Here is an 18,226-nt window from a genome sequence, read left to right on the forward strand (position 1 = left end):
AGCCTGCCCCCATCAGTAGTATACAGCCTGCCCCCATCAGTAGTATACAGCCTGCCCCCATCAGTAGTATACAGCCTGCCCCCCATCAGTAGTATACAGCCTGCCCCCCATCAGTAGTATACAGCCTGCCCCCCATCAGTAGTATACAGCCTGCCCCCCATCAGTAGTATACAGCCTGCCCCCCATCAGTAGTATACAGCCTGCCCCCATCAGTATACAGATAAAGAAATAAACTTAATACTCTCCCTCCGTTGTCCCGATGTTCGTCGCGGCTTCCGATCCCCATCGCGGCTCCCGGGGGCTTCTTCACTCTTCTCTGGCCGGGAGATCGCGCTGGCCGTCGCACACTGTGATGCCGCGCTGTCGCCGCTGATGACGTCATCCGCGGCGACAGCGTCACATCACAGTGTGCGACGGCCAGCGCGATCTCCCGGCCAGTGAAGAGTGAAGAAGCCGCCGGGAGCCGCAACAGGGATCGGGAGCCGCGAGGAACATCGGGGACACCGGAGGGTGAGTATTAATGTATTTATTTTTATCACTGACTCGTGTATAAGCCGAGGCGAGGTTTTTCAGCACATTTTTTGTGCTGAAAATCTCGGCTTATACACGAGTATATACGGTAAACCTTTATAGGGCACTTCCAAACCAAAAATGAAGCTTTTTTCAAATCTTGTTACTAAACCTTCTAATATTTGTAAAAAATGCAGAAAATTAAAACAAAGTATGGAAATAGAAAGAAGACAAATGGCAAACGGTTTCTGCCCAAAAAGATTTATGGTGTGACTTTTTGTCTAAAAAGTGGAAGGCCTGAAACTGAAACTTTCAAAAATTGTGATTTTCTTCACATTTTTCCCAAATTATTGAATTTTTACCCCCCCAAAACACTAACTGATCATCAAAATTATACTACTATTATAAACGACAAGGGGGGAGATTTATCAGAAGAGTCCGGGAGCAAAACAGTTCTAGTTGCTCATCGCAACCAATCAGAGATCAGCTTTCATTTTTCCACAGCAGTTTATGAAATGAAAGCTGAGCCCTGATTGGTTGCCATGGGTAACTAGAAAGGTTCTGCTCTCAGACACTTGTGATAAATCTCCCTTAATTTCTCATGAGAAAACAATCTCAAAATCAGAGGGAGATGTTAAAGTGTTGGAAAGTTATTACCACAGGATGAGACGCTGGTCAGATTAAAAAAAAAGGGCTAAAGTGATAAAAGAGACACAAGACATTCTGTGCTTAAAGAGGACCCGTCACCCATATAAAAGGCACTAGGAGCCTAAAGTATTACTAAAGTAACTAAAGTAAGCAGCTCCTAGTGCTACAACAGATGGCGCAGTGTTACACCTCCGATAATGCTAGCAGACACTGCCGAGCTGTACAACAGGAACGCCGGACCAAGCTCAAAGTGGTCCGGCGTATTCATGAGGGGGCGGTCCGAGGTCCTGCTTCTCACCCAGACCGCCCCTCCCACTCAATAGGCCAGCAGTGACTGCTAGTAATAGCCTCCTAGTCCCGCCCCCTCATGAATACGTCAGACAGCTTTGAGCTTTCACCTCTTCATCTTGATCTTGGCGCTGGTCGTGCCACAATCACCTAAAAAAGAGAATTATAAAAAGCAGCTGCTAATTATTCACACCTCTAGCCACCTCCCTCTTCCATGCTGAAAAAAGGAGGAGATGTCACATGAGAGAAGTGATTTCATGCCTCCAGCGTGATAGAAGCGTGATGCAGAGGAGGGAGGTGACATCACACAGGAGGTGTGAATAATTAGCAGCCCGGAGTGATGGACATCGCGCCCCTTCGCCCTGGGCTGATCCCTGCATTTCTTCCTTAGTGAAGACCAGTGTCGGGATCAAGATGAAGAGGAGAGGCGGTGACTATTTTCAGTGGAATTTTTTTTACATTTTTCTGATTTTTTTTAGATTTTCTATAAGAAATATACAGTAAACTTTGGACTGATATCCTTCCCAAACTTCCAAAACATAATCATTAGGACCAGGAAAGCCAACGAACCTAGGAATAGAAAAGGAGAGCACAGTCCATCCCTGAGTGATAGAACAGCAGCCGTCTTCTTCTTCTGAACGGGTGTCCCTCAATATAGATTGGGAGATCTCAGAGGGCGTATGAACTCCACAAGCTGAAAGGACAATAAAACAAAAAGGGTGATGTATGGGGACAACTCGGGCACACGGCAGCTATTATATACATTACAGATTATGTGTGGGGTGGGAGACCTGACACCATTTACAGAACCCAACATGGGTCTCCAAAATTGCCCCACCAGCTTATGTGAGCTACTGTTCTCTTCTGTCTATCTCCTTGTACACAACCTTGTCATGTCATCCATGCCCCTCTTACTTGCACTGGTACTGAGCCTCAGCGTGGTGGGCCGTGAGAATGTCTCTTATGTTCTTTGGCGGTGTCAGACCCAGCTCCTCGGCTCTCCTCCACCGCTCTAATCGTGTAATACCTAAAGGGAAACCAACAGTTTGTATCATCAAAATGTACAAAACAGATACAATACCCAACACACAAGCGCTGCCATGTCACCTGTGCAAGGTCCAAAGCGCCAGTCCAGATCAAACTGAATGAGCTTGTCCAAGGGAGATGGTTCTGGAGGCCGGGCCACTGCAGGAGGAGACGAGAGTAAGCAAAGGGCCATGCACACAATAACCGGATCAAGGGGAGTATTGCACATAGTACTACACACAGCACATAACACTACACACATAGTACTACACACAGCACATAACACTACACACATCACACAACACACACAGCACATAACACTACACACATAACACTACACACAGCACATAACACTACACACATAGTACTACACACAGCACATAACACTACACACATAGTACTACACACAGCACATAACACTACACACATAGTACTACACACAGCACATAACACTACACACATAGTACTACACACAGCACATAACACTACACACATAGTACTACACACAGCACATAACACTACACACATAGTACTACACACAGCACATAACACTACACACATAGTACTACACACAGCACATAACACTACACACATAATACTACACACATAATACTACACACAGCACATAAGACACAATGGGGCACATTTACTAAGGGTCCGCGGACCTAATTTCCGACAAGCGCAGCATTTAACAGGGGTTTTTGGCGCACGCGATCTGATTTTGGCGCAATGGCCGTCGGACAACCTGACTGATTCGGACCAAGCGCAGGATTTAAAATTCAAATTGTGTCGCAAGACAATGCACTTACATGCACCGGGAAGAAGAAGGCGAACTCCGGGGACCTGAGCGGGGAAGCGACACATGCAGGATATCGGGCGCACAATCTTAGTGAATCGCCCCAGACTTCATCCTCGTCGGACAATGCACCTCGGGGATCGCAACGGGACCGGGTAAGTAAATGTGCCCCAATGTATTTTTTTTACAATTACCATTTTGGGGGAAGGGGTGATCTTGGGGGGGTAAACCTTCCAAAATGACATTTCAGTGCCAATAACTGACTTGTTACCAGTGCTAGCAGCAGCTCTCACATAAGTGACAGTTCACACAGAGCTCATGCAGGGAGCGTTACCGTCTCCTTGCTCCGTGTCCCCCGCTGTGTTGTCGGCTGTCGGACTCCTGGCTGTGCTCTCCCCATCGTCTGTCTCCTGCTTCCCCTTGACCAGCCTGTCCCTCTTGTTTCCATGCCTGGCCACAGGCAGGTAGTCTGTCAGTTTGCGTTTTCTCCCCATGTTGTGCAGTGTTAGGAGCTGTTCAGACTTGTCCATGGTTCTTCCTTGTTTACCAGCGGCTCCTCCTCCCCCGCAGCCCGTACTGTACACGCTGCGCCACCTGGTGGACAGAAGAAGGGCAGGCAGGACATTATGGAGCACAGGCTCTGATCCTGTCCTGTCCATCCCCTTGTCTTACACTGAATTGTTGTTAGTGTTGATATTTCCCTAATCCCCTGCCCCTCTATCTATATACAGAACACTGCGCTTTATTATAGCCCCCAACTATTGTAGTGGTAATAAAGTCACAAAAAGTAAAGTCCAGAGCGCCCCCCCCCCCCCCAAAATAAAAAAAAATCCTAGCCCTGATTTACTCCTATAATCAGCCCATTGAATTTACAGACAAATCTTCAACCTGATTAAAGTCTGCTGATAATAACTGGATTTTGGACATTTTCGGGGTCTGCGGCGCTGTGACAGGTATTTAGAAAGGGATTGTGTCGCACGCGATCGGATGTTGGCGCATCAGTGCCGGCTTTCATGCAACAAAAATGGTTCATCTGTAACTTGTTCAGCTGTTACGTGCAACTCTATACACTGTACATATACATTACTCTTGTATGTATTGTGTTTGTCTAGTGTGCACTTATAGCAATGAAATATCTAATTTATTCACAAATCCGCACATCCGTGTTCCCAGCTATAAACATTCCTGGGTTGGCTTCTGGGCAATATAATCCCTTTACGGATTGGGTTTATATCTAAAAAGAGGCCGGTGGCTCTATCTCACCGTGTGAAAATGGACTCTCAGCCACTCTCACTTCCTGTGCCACCCTGACCCTGTGTGTCAGTGAAAATGATAGCTAATTGATCTTGTGCACTGGTGCTGTATCTATGTAGTTAGCTTGGCACTGGTGCTGTATCTATGTAGTAAGCTTGGCACTGGTGCTGTATCTATGTAGTAAGCTTGGCACTGGTGCTGTATCTATGTACTAAGCTTGGCACTGGGGCTGTATCTATGTAGTAAGTTTGGCACTGGTGCTGTGTCTATGTAGTAAGCTTGGCACTGGTGCTGTGTCTATGAAGTAAGCTTGGCACTGGTGCTGTGTCTATGTAGTAAGCTTGGCACTGGTGCTGTATCTATGTAGTAAGCTTGGCACTGGGGCTGTAGCTATGTAGTAAGCTTGGCACTGGTGCTGTATCTATGTAGTAAGCTTGGCACTGGTGCTGTATCTATGTAGTAAGCTTGGCACTGGTGCTGTGTCTATGTAGTAAGCTTGGCACTGGTGCTGTGTCTATGTAGTAAGCTTGGCACTGGTGCTGTGTCTATGAAGTAAGCTTGGCACTTGTGCTGTATCTATGTAGTAAGCTTGGCACTTGTGCTGTGTCTATGTAGTAAGCTTGGCACTGGTGCTGTGTCTATGAAGTAAGCTTGGCACTGGTGCTGTGTCTATGTAGCAGAATTGATTATGGTGTGGTTTCTATGTATGTAGTAATCTTGGATCTGATTATGTATCTATGTATCTAATCACCTTCACCCGAGCTCCACCGAACGCAACAACCGCCACGCCACTCTTGGCACTATGTCCGACCATACCACCAACACCTTGCCAAACGAAGCCCACAATCTCAAGAGATTGTGTTTTACATCCCTTATCAATTCCCTCGAGGATCTGTTCCCCAAATTGTTCCCCCCCAAGTGCAAAACCCCAATTCTAGCAAACATGTAGGCAACATCCTACTCCACACCATTCCCCGAAAACCGAACCATCGAACGGTCACCGCTTCTCTGGAGAAACCCAGTTGTCTGCCTTCAGGCCACATTACTGCCCTCTGTGTTCCCCAGTGCACGTAAGAGTGGCCTAGAATCCAGACTAGTCGGCCATTGCCACCTGTAATAGAACCATAACAATCAACCAACAACATCACACTACCAAACTCTTAACATAGTATATAAAAAAACCTCCCTTTTATCCTTTTCATCTATCAAACACTCTCTTTTGAAGCCCCACTAAACCCGGCCTAACGTAATTCTGATACCGTATTGATTCCCACCTCCCTATGCGCTTTACCACCACAGCATCTAAACCCCAACTTGCTGCCGCCGTCCCAATTCTAATTGAATGAAGGGCAAAACCGCTGGGATCCAAACCCAAATGAACCAGACCAGAACCAGGTGCCTTAAAGGACACCTATCATCAGGTCTGTGTCACTAGTCCTGTCACTACTACCTGTTGGAGCAGCTCACAAGGATCCCATGTAAATGAGGCTGTGATGTAAAAGAGGCAGTGATGTCACCCCTGTTACCCCTCCCATCTCCTCCCCCTGCTCATGTCTGTGTGTAATGTATAGTAAAGCATTGCTAGTGTGTGTGCTGCATCTGCTGACATGCTGCATCCTCCTAATACACATGTGTGAGACACAGACATCAGCTACACATGAATCTGACATGTTCTGCTGTAACATGGCTGCCTGGAGCTGCTGTATCTCTCCTATACACACACACATGTGCAACATCCCCCACCGGGGCCTAGCCCTTGAGGTGAGGCCTGGAGACAGCCGGGGCCCGCTGTACCGGAGTGGCTGGCGGTTGCGGCCTAAGCACGCTATTGTCACGGTGCTTGGTACGGGGGAACCGGAGGGCTGTCCTACAGCCTGGCAGGTCTCCAGCAGGGTGGTGTTGGCAAGAAATGATGAGGGAGAGGCTGCTATAGCGGATCTCCCTGGGGCAACCCCTTAATGTCCCGAGTGTGAGTCTCTGTGTGGTGGACAGGGTGCCCGTGATGATGGAGGTTGTAGTAGCAGGGACCAGACGGAGGCAGAGGTTGAAGAAAACAACTTACAGTTCTTTATTGGAACCGCAGGAACTTCAGCAAACGTGCCGTTAACAGAGTAGATGGAGTGCTGGAGAGGTACTTGGAGGGAGCCGCAGGAGCAGAGCACCAGCCTGGGTGCAGATGGCAGGCTGGGCGGTAGCTGTGTCCTAGTAGGATGCTTCAGCTTGTTCTCAGGGGCTTCAGGTATCACCCTTAAAGGTAGGATGATACCCCTTTCCTCACTACACTAACTCCTAACTTCCCTCTTCAGAGGCAGGGGCTAGGCTCTTCCTGCTCTTGGTCTGGTATGCTGACTGACGAGAACTCTAGCTGGTGTCCTGCAGACCCTCAGGTCTGACCAGGACCGGTCTCTTCTCCCTTCTGGGAGAGACTGCTCTCTTCTCTCTCCTGAGAGAGACTCCTCTAGAATATTCTGAGCAAGGGGTTTTATCATCTCCCCTTGGTCAGGTGGTGGCTGCTCCTCCAGTTACCTCTCAGCTTACAGAATACATACTGCAATACATGTGATTGGTTATTAGACTCTTACATCACACATTACATTTAACTTCTGCCTTGCCAGGCAGGATTAACCACTGCAATGTCCCCTGTGTTATGTGATGACCTCCTGTGGGGCTCATTCGCAAGCACTACCTCGCCATTGCATCGGCGAGGGTGTTGCATACCCCGGGGGCAATTGAAAGAGCCGCCCTCGGCTCGACTACAGATGTTTTGGGGCACAGAGGGGGCTAAGGGCACTTCTGGGAAGTGCAGGCTATGTGACGGTGTAGGGACAAACCGCCCATGGTCCTGGAGACAGGCACCTGGGTTGGTGTCGGACTAAGACAAAGATATGTAGCTGTACGACAGTTGGTCGCTGACGCCATTAAACCAAACTGTACAGTAGGAAAGGTGTGGTGTCATGTCCTGTAATCCACTCCTTGCACCAAGGCCTGTATATTTGTTTTGTAAACACTTCTTCCCTGGCGACAAATATATAATGTGTCTAACTGCATTGCATTAGCACATGCGACACGAGTACCTCCTGACGTCCTTACCCATAGGATGAGTGGCATCCAGGTGCTATCTCTGTAACACCCCCGGTCCCCGAAGGACCCGCGGTTTACGGACTACCCCCATGTGCAAACCTCGGTTTGGGGTTAAGGTAACAATCAGTGTTTTACACAAAAAGACGGTCCGACACAGCCACACTACAACCTGGAAAGCCTATGAAAGGGTTAATGCATACTACTGGCAAACAGACAGGGTACAAGCATATTGTAAGCTCACATTGGCTTAGGAGCTCAATGGGTACATCTCTTAAACGTTGCAAACGTTACATAGGTAAATAGGCTACTCAGGGTAGCACGGTAGCAAATGTCTCTTTACCTGAAAAGGAAAGGCATGAATGTGCAAACAGAATGTCCGTACCTAAAAAGGAAGGCATTAAGTGCAAAGTAATAATAAATAAAGTGGCAACTTTTCCTCAAGATTGGCAACAGTCTCTCAGAAGGTCTCCAATAGGAAAGTCCATCTTCTGGGCACAGCCCTTGATGTGGGGAAAAGTGCAATAAAGTTGCAAAGGGTCTCCTCTAGTGTAGAGGGACAGAGTCCTTTGAAGAAATCTCTTGACTGAGATAAATAAGGGTAAGAGTCTCAGGACAGTTTCTGGCTCTATAGGGTATAGGACAAAAAATAAATATTTACAATAGACAAAGTACCTGAAGAGGGCTTTCAGCCCATCAGGGGTCACTCAGTATCGCTGAGTTCAGCAAAAACAGGATCCAGTGGGGAATCCTGTATCTCCCAAGCAGTAGGAGATTCCGGCTGGGGACACCCGGTGGCAGTAGCGGGTACTGCAGGTGCAGCAATATCCTCCTGCCTTTCAGGGGGAGGAGCGCTGTCGCCCGGGATGTCGGCTGTTCCAGCCGGGGGCTCAACTGAGCCAGGGACCACAGAGGGGTCCAGCAGTACATAAATGGGGGCCTGCGGCAGCGCCGAGGCTCCTTCCAGCTCCGGTTCTTCCGGGGCCAGGTCATCACCCCATTGGTAACCAGCAAGGGGAGATGCGGGCCTAGACGAAACCTCCGGACAAGGTTCGCCAGCCGGGACGTCTTCTCCCACAGAGGAGCTACGGGACCTAGCCAGGCTCCCAGCAGGGGAGACAGCGGGGGTGGCGCCCTGTATCATGCCCGGCCCATGGATGGCAATGGGACCCGTACTCACGATTATCGTGGATGGGGCATTCACGTGGGTCACCGCCTGTGGACTCGCAGCCGAAGAGGAGGAAGTGTCTGGAGACTCCGGCCACTCGTCGTCCTCGTACGGGAAGTAGTGGTCCTCATCTGAGTCAGGGATCCGGATCACCCCAGCCGCCCACGGTCCTCGGGGACCCTCCTGCAGGGAGAACTCAATGCACTCGCCCGGCTTCAAGTTGTGCTGGCTCTCCGGCAGATCAGGCCTCTTGACGGACCGGCGGGGTATAAAGACTTCCCGTCCGGTGTAGTCCTGGGTGGCGAAGCCATAGCCACGTTTTTTGTCAAAATACCGGACCATGCCGGTGGTGCGGTCCTTCTCCACCCAGGCTCCAGCTGCCGACCGGCCGGCCATATACCGCTGGGCCTCCTTCTCACGACGGCGTTGCTCCGAGACAGCGTCCCGGAGTCGCTGGCGGGTGGCCTCACCTCGGCCTCGAGGCTGCAGAGGTGTCGGTGCTGGGGCCCGTGGCTCTGGTGCAGGCTCGGGCCTCCGCGTGGGTCGGGCAGTTGCCGGGACAGGAGCAGGAGCAGCCGGAGGAGCTGGAACCGTCTCGGCAGGGCTGGCAGGCCGAGTAGCAGGGACAGCAGGCCTCCTGGCGCCTCCACGTGGGCCCGGGGCATCGGCATGGCAACCGGGAGAGGAACGAGGAACCGCCCGGGTGGTAGCTTGTACTCTGTCACCGTCTGGACGTACCTCCGGGTGACGAGGGCTCGGGTCAGTCCTCGATGCAGCCGGTGCCCAGCAAAGGGCCTCCGGACCGGCTGTGCAGAAACCACGACCATGGTCTCTAACATTTCGTAGAACTCTGGACGCTCCACAGGAGGAAATGGCGGAGGACCCCACATGATGCAGTCCTCACTGTCCAAAATCTGCATGAGTTCTGGCGTTTCTCTGAGGCGGGGCAGGAAGTCCGCGTCGCGCCAGGGGGAGGAGTCCAAGTTCTTCCCGCCAAGAACTGTGGCGGACTCTAATTTTTCCTGCGCCACAGGAGGCGGGGTTCGCGCCCTTCGCGCGTGGGTGGAGCTTGGTGCGTCGTCTGGGTTTCCCGCCAGCGAAGATTTTGGCGGGCTGGAATTACTTGCTGCGCCACAGATTCTCTGAGGTAAAATCTCGATGTAGCAGAGCTGGTACAGTTCGTGCAGGGATTAACCTCCTGTGTGCTGGAGCGGCGCTCGACAGCACGTGGCAGCAGTAACACAGTCCAATGCAGAAACACACAAAGTCACTTGGGCCTATACCCGAATGGCAGCAGGGTTAGGCAATGCAGTTTTTAGTAATAAAGGATAGTCTTTGAGCCGTAATAAAGCACAGAAGTAATGATCCTGTTCGTGACGCCACTTGCAACATCCCCCACCGGGGCCTAGCCCTTGAGGTGAGGCCTGGAGACAGCCGGGGCCCGCTGTACCGGAGTGGCTGGCGGTTGCGGCCTAAGCACGCTATTGTCACGGTGCTTGGTACGGGGGAACCGGAGGGCTGTCCTACAGCCTGGCAGGTCTCCAGCAGGGTGGTGTTGGCAAGAAATGATGAGGGAGAGGCTGCTATAGCGGATCTCCCTGGGGCAACCCCTTAATGTCCCGAGTGTGAGTCTCTGTGTGGTGGACAGGGTGCCCGTGATGATGGAGGTTGTAGTAGCAGGGACCAGACGGAGGCAGAGGTTGAAGAAAACAACTTACAGTTCTTTATTGGAACCGCAGGAACTTCAGCAAACGTGCCATTAACAGAGTAGATGGAGTGCTGGAGAGGTACTTGGAGGGAGCCGCAGGAGCAGAGCACCAGCCTGGGTGCAGATGGCAGGCTGGGCGGTAGCTGTGTCCTAGTAGGATGCTTCAGCTTGTTTTCAGGGGCTTCAGGTATCACCCTTAAAGGTAGGATGATACCCCTTTCCTCACTACACTAACTCCTAACTTCCCTCTTCAGAGGCAGGGGCTAGGCTCTTCCTGCTCTTGGTCTGGTATGCTGACTGACGAGAACTCTAGCTGGTGTCCTGCAGACCCTCAGGTCTGACCAGGACCGGTCTCTTCTCCCTTCTGGGAGAGACTGCTCTCTTCTCTCTCCTGAGAGAGACTCCTCTAGAATATTCTGAGCAAGGGGTTTTATCATCTCCCCTTGGTCAGGTGGTGGCTGCTCCTCCAGTTACCTCTCAGCTTACAGAATACATACTGCAATACATGTGATTGGTTATTAGACTCTTACATCACACATTACATTTAACTTCTGCCTTGCCAGGCAGGATTAACCACTGCAATGTCCCCTGTGTTATGTGATGACCTCCTGTGGGGCTCATTCGCAAGCACTACCTCGCCATTGCATCGGCGAGGGTGTTGCACATGCACAAACAGGCTGCAGGGGGCGTGGCCACCAGCACCAGACAGCAAATGGCCTCAAGAGGCAAATGCATAAGACGGTATTTATCTTTTACCTTTTTGGGTACCACACCTAATGGGGACACTACTAAATTCACCACCGGAGGGTCAGAAAACATCCCTGCCATTCTTCCTAGCTCCACCTCCTTATTCAGCTTTGCAGTGACCACCGCCCCGTACTGGTGCGCTGACTGCAGATTGCCCATTGTAAATGGGACTACTTGTGGCAGCGCCTTCGGGTATTTCAATATTCTCATCACGCCATATTTTTCTTTCACCTCTTGTTTCAGATGCGCTCCCAAATCACCTTCGTAACACACGTAAACCTCACCGTGTGCTCGATCGTCTATCTTCACCCTGTCCCCTTCCGTCTCTTTCCCCTTCTCTTTCTACGTTTGCACCGTCACCGCCTCCCTACTGCTCCCCGCTGCCTCCAGCCCAGACCCCATCACCGGTAACCACGGTCATATCGGCGATCCCCCAGAACGCCCTTGAAGTCCTCCCCCGAGCTGTGATAAGAACTATTGTATCACCACAGGCTCCCCCATCCATTACCCAGGGACTCATCCTACAGACACTCAGGGGTTGCCCCAGGGAGAACCAGTGCATCAGCCTCTCCCTCCATATTTCTTGCACACATCATCTGCTGGAGACCTGCCAGGCTGTAGGACAGCCCTCTGGTCCCCATACCAAGCACCGTGACTAGGCCGCAATCGCCAGCCACTCCAGTATTCTGACTCCTGGACTCAGTTCCATCTGAACCACCCCAGCCTGAAGCTACGTGTCAGGCTGCGTGTAACCTTCCTGTGGACCGGCTCTCCATGACTCTCTCAGCCACTACGGTATTCTGGGCCTCGGCTGCCTCCAGGCCACCAAGAAACAGCTGGGTCCCGGTGGGGGATGTTGCACATGCATATAATTGATTATCAGAACGCGTGGGAAGAGGCATGTCTATATCACATAGTGTGACTTGGCTGCTGTGGAGGACACTGTGACTTGGCTACTGTGGAGGACACTGTGACTTGGCTACTGTGGGGGACACTGGGACTTGGCTACTGTGGAGGACACTGACCTGACTCTACTTTGGTTACTTTGGGACAATTTGACCATTCTAATATTATAACCTAATAATAACACCCCACAGCCTAATTATATATATAAAAGGAATTTCCCACCATTGCATCTGTGCATCTGAAAACCTACCATGAATGTAGCTATATTTAATTTGCTTGTGCTGGCCCCACCTTCCGACAATTTCAACCAACCCCCAACATGGGGCCACCTTTAGATTTTTTTCTTTAGGCCCACTTTAATTTCCCAGTTTGCACCTGGCTCTAACTTTCTGTTTGGTTCTGTTCCTGTATCTAGGTAATAATATCCCTATCATAGTAGCCTCCTATTCTCCATCCCTCTGATGTAATGGCCTCTTCTCCTCCATCCCTCTCATATAGTGGCCTCCTGTCCTCCATCCCTCTCATATAGTGGCCTCTTCTCCTCCATCCCTCTCATATAGTGGCCTCCTGTCCTCCATCGCTCTCATATAGTGGCCTCATGTCCTCCATCCCTCTCATATAGTGGCCTCCTGTCCTCCATCCCTCTCATATAGTGGCCTCCTGTCCTCCATCCCTCTCATATAGTGGCCTCCTGTCCTCCATTGCTCTCATATAGTGGCCTCCTGTCCTCCATCCCTCTCATATAGTGGCCTCCTGTCCTCCATCCCTCTCATATAGTGGCCTCCTGTCCTCCATCGCTCTCATATAGTGGCCTCATGTCCTCCATCCCTCTCATATAGTGGCCTCCTGTCCTCCATCCCTCTCATATAGTGGCCTCCTGTCCTCCATCCCTCTCATATAGTGGCCTCCTGTCCTCCATCGCTCTCATATAGTGGCCTCCTGTCCTCCATCCCTCTCATATAGTGGCCTCCTGTCCTCCTCCATCCCTTTCATATGGTGCCCCCCTGTCCTCTATCCCTCTCATATTGTGGCCTCCTATCCTCCATCCCTCTCATATAGTATCCTCCTATCCTCCATCCTCTCATATAGTGGCCTCCTGTCCTCCATCCCTCTCATATAGTGGCCTCCTGTCCTCCATCCCTCTCATATAGTGGCCTCCTGTCCTCCATCCCTCTCATATAGTGGCCTCCTGTCCTCCATCCCTCTCATATAGTGGCCTCCTGTCCTCTATCCCTCTCATATAGTGGCCTCCTGTCCTCCATCGCTCTCATATAGTGGCCTCATGTCCTCCATCCCTCTCATATAGTGGCCTCCTGTCCTCCATCCCTCTCATATAGTGGCCTCCTGTCCTCCATCCCTCTCATATAGTGGCCTCCTGTCCTCCATCGCTCTCATATAGTGGCCTCCTGTCCTCCATCCCTCTCATATAGTGGCCTCCTGTCCTCCATCCCTCTCATATAGTGGCCTCCTGTCCTCCATCGCTCTCATATAGTGGCCTCATGTCCTCCATCCCTCTCATATAGTGGCCTCCTGTCCTCCATCCCTCTCATATAGTGGCCTCCTGTCCTCCATCCCTCTCATATAGTGGCCTCCTGTCCTCCATCGCTCTCATATAGTGGCCTCCTGTCCTCCATCCCTCTCATATAGTGGCCTCCTGTCCTCCTCCATCCCTTTCATATGGTGCCCCCCTGTCCTCTATCCCTCTCATATTGTGGCCTCCTATCCTCCATCCCTCTCATATAGTATCCTCCTATCCTCCATCCTCTCATATAGTGGCCTCCTGTCCTCCATCCCTCTCATATAGTGGCCTCCTGTCCTCCATCCCTCTCATATAGTGGCCTCCTGTCCTCCATCCCTCTCATATAGTGGCCTCCTGTCCTCCATCGCTCTCATATAGTGGCCTCCTGTCCTCCATCCCTCTCATATAGTGGCCTCCTGTCCTCCACCCCTCTCATATAGTGGCCTCCTGTCCTCCATCCCTCTCATATAGTGGCCTCTTCTCCTCCATCCCTCTCATATAGTGGCCTCCTGTCCTCCATCGCTCTCATATAGTGGCCTCATGTCCTCCATCCCTCTCATATAGTGGCCTCCTGTCCTCCATCCCTCTCATATAGTGGCCTCCTGTCCTCCATCCCTCTCATATAGTGGCCTCCTGTCCTCCATTGCTCTCATATAGTGGCCTCCTGTCCTCCATCCCTCTCATATAGTGGCCTCCTGTCCTCCATCCCTCTCATATAGTGGCCTCCTGTCCTCCATCGCTCTCATATAGTGGCCTCATGTCCTCCATCCCTCTCATATAGTGGCCTCCTGTCCTCCATCCCTCTCATATAGTGGCCTCCTGTCCTCCATCCCTCTCATATAGTGGCCTCCTGTCCTCCATCGCTCTCATATAGTGGCCTCCTGTCCTCCATCCCTCTCATATAGTGGCCTCCTGTCCTCCTCCATCCCTTTCATATGGTGCCCCCCTGTCCTCTATCCCTCTCATATTGTGGCCTCCTATCCTCCATCCCTCTCATATAGTATCCTCCTATCCTCCATCCTCTCATATAGTGGCCTCCTGTCCTCCATCCCTCTCATATAGTGGCCTCCTGTCCTCCATCCCTCTCATATAGTGGCCTCCTGTCCTCCATCCCTCTCATATAGTGGCCTCCTGTCCTCCATCCCTCTCATATAGTGGCCTCCTGTCCTCTATCCCTCTCATATAGTGGCCTCCTGTCCTCCATCGCTCTCATATAGTGGCCTCATGTCCTCCATCCCTCTCATATAGTGGCCTCCTGTCCTCCATCCCTCTCATATAGTGGCCTCCTGTCCTCCATCCCTCTCATATAGTGGCCTCCTGTCCTCCATCGCTCTCATATAGTGGCCTCCTGTCCTCCATCCCTCTCATATAGTGGCCTCCTGTCCTCCATCCCTCTCATATAGTGGCCTCCTGTCCTCCATCGCTCTCATATAGTGGCCTCATGTCCTCCATCCCTCTCATATAGTGGCCTCCTGTCCTCCATCCCTCTCATATAGTGGCCTCCTGTCCTCCATCCCTCTCATATAGTGGCCTCCTGTCCTCCATCGCTCTCATATAGTGGCCTCCTGTCCTCCATCCCTCTCATATAGTGGCCTCCTGTCCTCCTCCATCCCTTTCATATGGTGCCCCCCTGTCCTCTATCCCTCTCATATTGTGGCCTCCTATCCTCCATCCCTCTCATATAGTATCCTCCTATCCTCCATCCTCTCATATAGTGGCCTCCTGTCCTCCATCCCTCTCATATAGTGGCCTCCTGTCCTCCATCCCTCTCATATAGTGGCCTCATGTCCTCCATCCCTCTCATATAGTGGCCTCCTGTCCTCCATCCCTCTCATATAGTGGCCTCCTGTCCTCCATCCCTCTCATATAGTGGCCTCCTGTCCTCTATCCCTCTCATATAGTGTCCTCCTGTCCTCCATCCCTCTCATATAGTGGCCTCCTGTCCTCCATCCCTCTCATATAGTGGCCTCCTGTCCTCCATCCCTCTCATATAGTGACCCCTCCCCTCATATTGTGGCCCCCTGTCCTCGTGCTTCCTCCTCTCTCCTATCAATCTGAGATGATGGAGGAGGGGGCGTGGTCAGTCAGGGGAGGAGTTACCTCCCCACATATCTCTGCTGTAAAGGCAGTGAATGTGTGAAGGCAGTAGGAGCTGATCCGCCTCCTTGTCTCGGCTCTGCACCTCTAGTGCGTCGGGGGGACCAGGAGGCGGGAAAATGCGGGACTCCACGGGCCATTCTCCCAACCGCCTGGGATGGGGGGAAAACGCCCAGAAACCGTGACTTTCCCACCAAATCCAGGACAGTTGGGATCTATGTATTAGTAAGTAATCTTAGTTCTGGCATCTCCATACATCCCTAACCAGTGGCGTACCGACCGCGGTCGCAGCGGTCGCCATTGAGACCGGGCCCATCGGACGGGGGGGCCCGGACGACCATCTCAATGGCGACCGCGGTCGACACGCCACTGGCAGTCGGGCAGGGGCCTCCGTCCGTCCGGACAGGAAGCTCCTGCCCGTCACTGAATAGTGCTCGATGCGGCAGTAAGCGGCCGCTCGAGCACTATTACTGGAGCGATGTGGCCGGAAGACAACCCCGGCGCACATCGCTCCATGAACTGGGATGCGCGGCTGCGTGATGACGTCATCACGCTGCCGCGCACCCCTTCCTGCCCGCCCGCGGCAAGAAGATAGAAGACGTGGGACCCGCTGCCAGAGGTGAGTATAGGTTATTTTTTTAATGGGGCTTATTTTATAAAATCATTAATTTGATCTGATAACTCATTGGGGGGGGGGGGGGGGTTGCGCAAGAATATGTGGTAATTAATTGTGGGGGGGGGATATGTAATAATTAATTGTGGGGGGCAGAATATGTGGTAATTAATTGTGGGGGGGAAATATTTAATAATTAATTGTGGGGGGGCAGAATATGTAATAATTAATTGTGGGGGGGGGCAGAATATGTAATAATTAATTGTGTGGGGGGAGAGATTGTAATAATTAATTGTGGGGGGCAGAATATGTAATAATTCATGGGGGGGCAGAATATGTAATAATTCATTGTGTGGGGGGGAGAGATTGTAATAATTAATTTTTTTTGGGGGGGAGAGATTGTAATAATTAATTGTGGCGGAGGAGAATATGTAATAATTAATTGTGGGGGGGGATATGTAATAATTAATTGTGTGGGGGGGGGGGAGAATATGTAATAATTAATTGTGGGGGGGGGAGAATATGTAATAATTCATTGTGGGGGGTTATACTATTTAATAATTCATTTTGAGGGGTAGAATATGTAATAATTCATTGTGGGGGGGGCAGAATATGTAATAATTAATTGTAGGGGGGGAGAGAATATGTAATAATTAATTGTGGGGGGGGGCAGAATATTTAATAATTCATTGTGGGGGGGTTATAATATTTAATAATTCATTGTGGGGGGCAGAATATGTAATAATTCATTGTGTGGGGGGGAGAATATGTAATAATTGTAGGGGGGAAAGAATATGTAATTAATTGTGGGGGGGGAGAATATTTAATAATTCATTGTGGGGGGTAGAATATGTAATAAGTAATTGTGGGGGGGGATTGTAATAATTAATTGTGGGGGGGCAGAATATGTAATAATTCATTGTGTGGGGGCAGAATATGTAATAATTCATTGTGGGGGGGGGCAGAATATGTAATAATTAATTGTGTGGGGGGAGAGATTGTAATAATTAATTGTGGGGGGGGGGGCAGAATATGTAATAATTAATTGTGGGGGGGCAGAATATGTAATAAATAATTGTGGGGGGAGAGAATATGTAATAATTCATTGTGGGGGGGGGGGGGGACATGTAATAATTAATTGTGGGGGGGGGAGATTGTAATAATTCATTGTGTGGGGGGAGAGATTGTAATAATTAATTGTGGGGGGGGGGCAGAATATGTAATAATTCATTGTGGGGGGAGAGAATATGTAATAATTAATTGTGGGGGGGGGGCAGAATATGTAATTATTCATTGTGGGGGGGGGCAGAATATGTAATTATTCATTGTGGGGGGGGCAGAATATGTAATAATTAATTGTGGGGGGCAGAATATGTAATAATCACTGAAATATCGGTTAGCAGAAAGGGTTTTGAGGTTTTTTTTATTTAGGTATAGTTGGGGAGGGGCGGGGGGGCCCCATTAGGAATTTTGTTCCGGGGCCCAGTGGACTCTAGTTACGCCACTGTCCCTAACCACACCATGGCATATGGTTACATCATTGTGCTGCAAAGGTTAAGGCCATTAATGCTCTGCTAAGAATTCTAGGAACATGTAAGTTTTCCAGGAAGGTAAAAAAGAAAACTATGCGTCAAGTGCTCCCTAGAGAGAATTCCTAACTTTACTGTCAACTCTTTACTTTCATGTGGTACTTGTAGAGGCCACTGGGTGGTGATATTGTTTAAATAATCCCTGAGCTGTCAATGGAGTCTCATATTTATGTCTGTGTATCTGGATTTTAGTGCTGTGATGGAAAAGGGACGATCATATTGTAGTTTACAAAATCAGTTGTTATTGGGATATTTCACAGCTGAATGGTCTTAGATCGC

The 18,226-nt window shown here is 50.4% G+C and overlaps 1 protein-coding gene across 1 annotated transcript; it reads right to left on the reverse strand.

The window, feature by feature from the left end:
- Positions 1-489: 489 nt before the first annotated feature.
- POLD4 (DNA polymerase delta 4, accessory subunit) lies at positions 490-3,849 on the reverse strand. Its single transcript, XM_072130437.1, has 4 exons — positions 3,603-3,849; positions 2,554-2,631; positions 2,362-2,473; positions 490-2,140 (listed from the first exon to the last, which is right to left on the reverse strand). Exons 1-4 carry the CDS (start codon positions 3,796-3,798, stop codon positions 2,116-2,118), a joined length of 411 nt encoding a protein of 136 aa, XP_071986538.1. The 5' UTR covers positions 3,799-3,849; the 3' UTR covers positions 490-2,115.
- Between the last annotated feature and the right edge of the window lie 14,377 nt (positions 3,850-18,226).

This window comes from Engystomops pustulosus, chromosome 11 (genome assembly GCF_040894005.1).
Source record: "Engystomops pustulosus chromosome 11, aEngPut4.maternal, whole genome shotgun sequence".
NCBI lineage: Eukaryota > Metazoa > Chordata > Amphibia > Anura > Leptodactylidae > Engystomops > Engystomops pustulosus.

Excerpts from the sequence above, each read along its gene's own strand:
- POLD4 (XM_072130437.1), bottom strand. The coding sequence starts at position 3,798 with ATGGACAAGTCTGAACAGCTCCTAACACTGCACAACATGGGGAGAAAA. Across the intron at positions 2,632-3,602 it reads GGACACGGAGCAAGGAGACG|TGGCCCGGCCTCCAGAACCA; the intron begins GTAACGCTCCCT and ends CTCCTCCTGCAG. Across the intron at positions 2,474-2,553 it reads GCGCTTTGGACCTTGCACAG|GTATTACACGATTAGAGCGG; the intron begins GTGACATGGCAG and ends GTTTCCCTTTAG.